Consider the following 8,130-nt stretch of genomic DNA (forward strand, 5'->3'; position numbering starts at 1 on the left):
CTGAACAAATCACAAGTTCCTCCCTTAGTTCCACTGCGAGGAAGGAGGGGGTAAGGACAGAGCACGGAAAGGACAGAGGGTGCAAGACCAGAAAAGGAGGCTGTAAAATAGAGAAACACAACCCGTCTGAGATGGGAAAGCGATAGGCCCAGAGACTCAAGTTCCGAGTGAGCGATTCCAATGACCTCAAAGGCTTTGGTTTCTCACATCTCATTTGCAAGTACCACTTGAGTTCGAATAGAGAAACAAACAACTTTTAATATGTAACACAAACGACGGAGAAATTAAATAGAAATTCAACGAGTGAGGGTGGCTTCAAATTTCCATGCACTATTTTGTCAATTGCATTACACTCGGATTGAAACTGCATCTTCAAAAATAAATAAATAAATAATCAACGAACAAAATAACGAGGTTTTCCTGTCCAACTCGAGCAATGCTAACTCCAAAAACCACAAGAAAAACCGCATGCGGATTCAAAAGCAAACGGCAGCTTCCGAACAGAAGAATGGCAACACGTTTTCACGCGAACAAGATGAACGGCAACACAAGTAAAATTACATCAATGAATAGTTGAATACCACTAAGAACGACGGGTAGAACATGATCAGCGACCAAGTACTGTAATTGTGAAGCCTTGAGAGTGTGAAGGGTGACGAGGTGGGTGTTTGGGAATGGAGGGGTTGGGATGTTTATCAGATTGTGGATTCTGTGTTCAACACTTGAGATGGTCGTAATTATGTCAAACAAGTCCAGTAACCAGCTTTTATGGAATATTTATGAGCAACAAGTCCACGAACCAGCTTTTATGGAATATTTATGAGCAACAAGTCCACGAACCAGCTTTTATGGAATATTTATGAGCAACAAGTCCAGTAACCAGCTTTTATGGAATATTTACCAGCCCCAAGTCCAGTAACCAGCTTTTATGGAATATTTATGAGCAACAAGTCCATGAACCAGCTTTTATGGAATATTTATGAGCAACAAGTCCAGTATCCAGCTTTTATGGAATATTTACCAGCCCCAAGTCCAGTATCCAGCTTTTATGGAATATTTACAAGCATCAAGTCCAGTCACCAGCTTTTATGGAATATTTATGAGCAACAAGTCCAGTCACCAGCTTTTATGGAATATTTACCAGAACCAAGTCCACTAACCACCTTTTATGGAATATTTAAGAGCCCCAAGTCCAGTAACCACCTTTTATGGAATATTTACCAGAACCAAGTCCACTAACCACCTTTTATGGAATATTTAAGAGCCCCAAGTCCAGTAACCAGCTTTTATGGAATATTTACCAGCCCCAAGTCCAGTAACCAGCTTTTATGGAATATTTAAGAGCACCAAGTCCAGTAACCAGCTTTTATGGAATATTTAAGAGCACCAAGTCCAGTAACCAGCTTTTATGGAATATTTACTAGCATCAAGTCCACGAACCAGCTTTTATGGAATATTTATGAGCAACAAGTCCACGAACCAGCTTTTATGGAATATTTATGAGCAACAAGTCCATGAACCAGCTTTTATGGAATATTTATGAGCAACAAGTCCAGTAACCAGCTTTTATGGAATATTTACCAGCCCCAAGTCCAGTAACCAGCTTTTATGGAATATTTACCAGCCCCAAGTCCAGTAACCAGCTTTTATGGAATATTTATGAGCACCAAGTCCAGTAACCAGCTTTTATGGAATATTTATGAGCACCAAGTCCAGTCACCAGCTTTTATGGAATATTTACCAGCCCCAAGTCCAGTATCCAGCTTTTGTGGAATATTTATGAGCAACAAGTCCAGTCACCAGCTTTTATGGAATATTTATGAGCAACAAGTCCAAGAACCAGCTTTTATGGAATATTTACTAGCATCAAGTCCAGTAACCAGCTTTTATGGAATATTTACTAGCATCAAGTCCAGTAACCAGCTTTTATGGAATATTTATGAGCAACAAGTCCAAGAACCAGCTTTTATGGAATATTTATGAGCAACAAGTCCAGTCACCAGCTTTTATGGAATATTTATGAGCAACAAGTCCACGAACCAGCTTTTATGGAATATTTACTAGCATCAAGTCCACGAACCAGCTTTTATGGAATATTTATGAGCAACAAGTCCACGAACCAGCTTTTATGGAATATTTACTAGCATCAAGTCCACGAACCAGCTTTTATGGAATATTTATGAGCAACAAGTCCACGAACCAGCTTTTATGGAATATTTATGAGCAACAAGTCCAGTCACCACCTTTTATGGAATATTTACCAGCCCCAAGTCCAGTAACCAGCTTTTATGGAATATTTAGTGTAAACATTCAAACAAACAATGCTGTAAACAGCCTCAGATCAAAAGCATAGTTATTAATGTTTCACCAAAACCAGTACCAACTACAATCATAATTATATCAACCCTGGGGTAATTTCAAGTATCATCCCAAAATAAAGGACTGAAAAATCTGTGCTGTGGGCCATTAAAACACAGTGGGTGGTTTGCCATTGGCTTCCAGTTGGGGTCAGGATTTGAACCTGGAAGTCAGACAACAGAAGCCAGATGAACAAAACAAGAAGGTTTTAACTGTTGAAGAAGTGCACACATGGGACGAGGTGCTCGCGGGTTCAGTACCGAGGTTCCGGGTCGGGGTGCTCGCGGGTTCAGTACCGGGACGGGGTGCTCGCGGGTTCAGTACCGGGACGGGGTGCTCGCGGGTTCAGTACCGGGACGGGGTGCTCGCGGGTTCAGTACCGGGACGGGGTGCTCGCGGGTTCAGTACCGGGACGGGGTGCTCGCGGGTTCAGTACCGGGACGGGGTGCTCGCGGGTTCAGTACCGGGACGGGGTGCTCGCGGGTTCAGTACCGGGACGGGGTGCTCGCGGGTTCAGTACCGGGACGGGGTGCTCGCGGGTTCAGTACCGGGACGGGGTGCTCGCGGGTTCAGTACCGGGACGGGGTGCTCGCGGGTTCAGTACCGGGACGGGGTGCTCGCGGGTTCAGTACCGGGACGGGGTGCTCGCGGGTTCAGTACCGGGACGGGGTGCTCGCGGGTTCAGTACCGGGACGGGGTGCTCGCGGGTTCAGTACCGGGACGGGGTGCTCGCGGGTTCAGTACCGGGACGGGGTGCTCGCGGGTTCAGTACCGGGACGGGGTGCTCGCGGGTTCAGTACCGGGACGGGGTGCTCGCGGGTTCAGTACCGGGACGGGGTGCTCGCGGGTTCAGTACCGGGTCGGGGTGCTCGCGGGTTCAGTACCGGGTCGGGGTGCTCGCGGGTTCAGTACCTCAGAGTATCGGTGCAGCTCAGCCCGCATGAAATCCTCCTCACGGATCAGCTCCTCGTTCTTCTCGAGTAAGGCTTTCCCTAACCGGGCCGTCAGTTGAAGCTCCGAGTCCTTCTCGCTCAAGGCGGCTCGGAGTCCTTCCTCATCGCAGGGCCACTGCTCGTACTCGTCGTGCGGATCCCCCGCGGGCAAAACGGTCTCGGTCATATCGCGAACCCACGACGGGTTAATCGTGCAGCAGGTGCGCAGCAGGTGAGCTCGATTATCGTGAACCCAGCGGAGTTTTAAAAACTTTCCCCTAATCCTCCGAAACCCACGAACCACGAGTACTTTCCGAACCGATCACCGAGCTACGACTCCGGCCGTGAACCCGCCATTACTTTCCGATAACAAGTGGGACGGTTGTTGCGCACAACCTTTAAAATCCACTCAGGGGATCCCTGACGTGGGCGTGGCTTTACCTGCACGCCGTCACACGACGCGTAGACGTCATCACGCCGTCACACGACGCGTTGACGTCATCACGCCCGCGCCAATCGTTTCACGTCGATAAAGTTCTTGTTTTTGGAAATTTCGTCTTCGCTTTCTTCGCCTTCCCGTCCACACGTTGTTACTGATCGAAACGAAATCGCGCAATTAATTGCAAGACCCGATATTAAATAATGATTAACATGTTTAAGGATCTTAATCGATCACTTCGAAAATTTTTTTTTTTTTATTCAGGTCAGGTTCGATCTGTGACCTGCTACAGGTACCATGTAAACCTGTACTAACCTGTTCCATGGTCGGGTTGTCGGCGACTAAACCGTCTCCCCCACCAGGTTTTCTGGTGAGGAGGGTGTTTGGATATGGACACCCAGCAGGATTAAAAACAAAACCTGTCAAAGGGCGGATGAGCTCCTTGTGAGCCAACGGCCATCCATATCTAGTGCACAACTGTGTCTGCGGACGTCCTCCTGCAGTTGGGTTACTTCTTATTAGGAGGTTGGTGGCAGGATTTGCACTCCAGCCACCGTAAAACCCTTCATTCCGCAAAACGCAAAAAAATCTGAAAACCCACTCCGTGGGAGTACCTCCTGTGCAGCTTCCCTTCGCAGGGCAGCTCACCGGATGACGGGATTGGGGCAAAGCCTTCGGGACCCCCAATCTTTGATAGGAGCAAAACCACGGGGTAACATCCCTGGGTCAGATTGCGGGAGAGTGTGTCGGAGTGGTGCTGAGGTGTCGTCCACCAGACGGCGGTCTCCTTGGGTTAACCTGAGGCGGTCCCTTTGGGTGGGTGCCTGGAATGTCCTATCCCTAAGAGAGGATGATCACCTGTCTCTGTTATCATCTGAGCTCAAGCGTTTGGACGTCGGGATTGCAGCTCTCTCTGAGGTTCGGAGACCGGATTGCGGCGAGATAATGGTGGGTGGTTACACCTACTATTGGTCTGGTCGCTCTGATGGTTACCATACCCAAGGAGTTGCTGTAGCTGTGTCCAATAAGCTGACCCCAATGATAATTGAGGTAACACCGGTCAACGAGTGTATTATGAGATTAAGGATTCGTCACTCCTTAGGTGTCATTTCCCTGATCTCTGTTTATGCTCCAACTGAGGCGAGTGATCTCACCGTGAAGGACACATTCTACGCCACACTCGAGTCTGTGGTTGATCAGTGCCCCAGACGAGATACACTTCTAGTCTTGGGGGATTTCAATGCATCGACTGGAACTGATAGGGATGGTTATGAGGTGTGTGTTGGTCCCCATGGGTCAGGAACTATGAACCAGAATAGCACTAAGTTCCTTGACTTTGCAAGAAGTCATGGACTTAGGGTGGCTGGTTCATCGTTTCAGCGCCCACAAGCTCATCGCTGGACTTGGTATTCCAACGCTCGCAGTGTGGCAAAGGAGATTGACCATGTCCTCATTGACGGTCATTGGAGGATGATCCAGAACTGCAGGGTCTACCGGAGTGCTCAGTTCCTCAATACTGACCACAGGCTTCTTGTGGCAACTCTAAAGCTGCACCTTAAATCCGTGAGAATGGTACCATCCCAGCCGAGGCTGGATGTTGGCAAGCTCAGGGATGAGAGAGTCGCTGAGGAGTTTGCAAACAGGCTGAGTGGACACTTGGGGGGTCTGGGTGCTTTGGGGGGTCCTGAAGAGTTGTGGAGTGCCTTCAAGACCACCGTCCTTGATGTTGCCAGTGGATATCTTGGAGCTCACCGCAGGGCAAAGAAGAATTTTGTCTCTCAAGGGACACTGGATACCATTGACCAGAGTCGCAGGGCCAGGCTGAATGGCAGAGCTGAGCTGTTCAGGGAGCTGAGGCGTAAAACTGTACGTGCACTGAGGGTTGGCAAGGAGGCCTATGTGTGAAGAATCTGTGAGGGGGTAGAGCATCACCTGTGGACAGGTGATTCTCGTCCCGCTTACAGGGGAATTCGCGCATTACGTTCATCCAAGCCCATCCCTCGGAGCACTGCAGTTCAAGCAGAGAGTGGTAGGCTCTTGACAGAGGAGTCTGAAGTGAAGGCCCGCTGGGCCGGTTACTTTGAGCGGTTGTACCAGGCTGATCCCCCAGCTGTCGAGTTGGACGTCAAGGGTGTTACAATCCCTGTTGCTGACCCTCGAATCAACTGTGGTCCACCTTCACTTGTGGAAACACAGGCTGCGGTGAACCAATTGAAACAGGGCAAAGCTCCAGGGATCTGTGGCATCCATGCTGAACTTCTCAAGGCTGGTGGAAATGCTGCACTCGTGTCGTTGCATGCAGTTTTGTGCTCTGCCTGGAACACAGGCATCATCCCAACTGACTGGAAGAGGGGCCTTGTTGTCCCTCTCTGGAAAGGGAAGGGTGATCGCCAAGACTGCAACAACTACCGAGGGGTGACGCTGCTCTCAGTGCCCGGCAAGGTCTTTGCTCGGATAATTCTTGAGAGGGTTCGCCACCATCTGCTTGAGCACCAGCGTCCAGAGCAGTCAGGCTTTACACCAAAGAGGTCAACGATTGACCGTATCCTTGCTTTTCGTGTCCTCACCGAACGCAGACGAGAGTTTCGGCAGGGGCTGCTTGCAGCCTATGTTGATCTCTGTAAAGCGTTCGATTCAGTGAATCGGGATGTCTTCTGGAGGATTCTTGGTCTTCGTGGGGTGCCACCAAAACTGATCCATCTGATGTCTGAACTCTACTCTGGTACTGAGAGTGCTGTGAAGTGTGGTGGTACCATCTCTGACTTATTTCCAGTTGTTACTGGAGTTCATCAGGGGTGTGTACTGGCTCCCACACTTTTCAGCACTTGTATGGACTGGATTTTAGGGAGGATGTCAGAGAGATCAAGTTGCGGTGCATCGTTTGGGAATGTCAAGATCTCAGACCTTGATTTTGCAGATGATGCAGTCATCTTTGCGGAGACTTTAGATATCCTTTTGGGGGCCCTCGAGGTGCTGAATGAGGAGTCGGAGCCGTTGGGATTACGGATTTCTTGGGTCAAAACTAAGATCCAGGCTTTCGGTGACATCTTGGATGCTGCTGTGTCCTGTCTGTGTCTGTTTGTGGTGAGGATGTTGAGGTCGTGGAGAGATTCACTTACCTTGGCAGTGATATTCATGTCTCTGCTGGCTGTGAGTCAGAGGTCAATAGACGTCTGGGTCGGGCCTGGGGAGTCATGGATTCACTGGATCATGGGGTGTGGCGCTGCCGGTACCTGTGCGGGAGGACGAAAGTCCGAGTCTTCAGGTCCTTGGTACTTCCAGTCTTGCTCTATGGAAGCGAGACTTGAACTCTGACCAAGGATCTGAGACGGAGACTTAATTCCTTTGTTATCAGGTCTCTTCGGAGAATCCTTGGCTATCGCTGGTCGGATTTTGTGTCCAACGAGCGGTTGCTGAGAGAGACTCGGATGAGATTTGTTACCTGCATAGTCCGTGAGCGTCAGTTGCGGCTGTATGGACATGTGGCTCGTTTTCCTGACGCTGATCCTGCTCACCAGATTCTCTCAGCGAGGGAGTCTCATGAGTGGAGGAGGCCAGTGGGTCGACCACGTGCCTCATGGTTGCAGCAGGTTGACCATCATCTCAAGGAGATGGGGATGGGCCTGGCATCTGCCTGGGGGATGGCCAGACGGAGGCCCCTGGAGTACCGGCGGAAAGTGGACGCAGCGACGCACTGTTCTGGCACATGCTCCCATACCTGACCTGACCTGATTAAATCGAAAAACCTTGACGTTTATATTAATGCAGGTCATGAAACGAAGAAATTAAATAATTACACTTCGAGTGGAGGGAAAAAAAAATTAAATTTAAACTTCTCGAGAGCTTCAATATGAATATTCTCGAACGTTTTATTTTATTTATCGAACCAACTCGAAGGTTTATCGGTTGTCAGGTTCGAGTACACAACGCGGATGGAATGCCCACGGAAGGTGCACAGGTATGTAGGTAGGTATGTACGCAGGTAGGTAGGTATGCAGGTAGGTATGTATGTAGGTACGCAGGTACATATGTATGTATGTAGGTAGGTAGGTATGTACGCAGGTAGGTAGGTATGCAGGTAAGTACGTAGGTAGGTATGTAGGTATGCAGGTAGGTAGGCATGTAGGTACGTACGCAGGTAGGTAGGTATGCAGGTAGGTAGGCATGTAGGTACGCAGGTAGGTATGTAGGTATGCCGTTCGTCTCGTTCATCGGCAAATCTTAAAAATCATACGGTGGGCATCAAAATTCTTCCAAGCTATCTATGCAAATGTTATTGTGGGTTTAAATGAGAAACAGAATTTCCATCTGTTCGATGGTGCCACACCTGTAGTCCACCTGTGCCACACCTGTAGTCCACCTGTGCCACACCTGTAGTCAACCTGTTGCAGGTGAGCTAAT

The 8,130-nt window shown here is 49.2% G+C and overlaps 1 protein-coding gene across 1 annotated transcript in view; it reads right to left on the bottom strand.

Annotated features, from left to right (window-relative positions):
* The window catches only part of BICDL1 (BICD family like cargo adaptor 1), a 39,954-nt gene extending 36,247 nt beyond the window's left edge, over positions 1–3,707 (bottom strand). Inside the window, exon 1 of the mRNA XM_085860623.1 lies at positions 3,271–3,707. Coding sequence (XP_085716749.1) covers positions 3,271–3,477 — 207 coding nt within the window. The 5' untranslated portion in view covers positions 3,478–3,707. The remainder of the gene's footprint in view (positions 1–3,270) is intronic.
* Positions 3,708–8,130: the final 4,423 nt, after the last annotated feature.

Source organism: Eptatretus burgeri, chromosome 16 (genome assembly GCF_056783735.1).
Source record: "Eptatretus burgeri isolate ZD-2024b chromosome 16, Ebu_testis_v1, whole genome shotgun sequence".
Taxonomy (NCBI): Eukaryota; Metazoa; Chordata; class Myxini; order Myxiniformes; family Myxinidae; genus Eptatretus; species Eptatretus burgeri.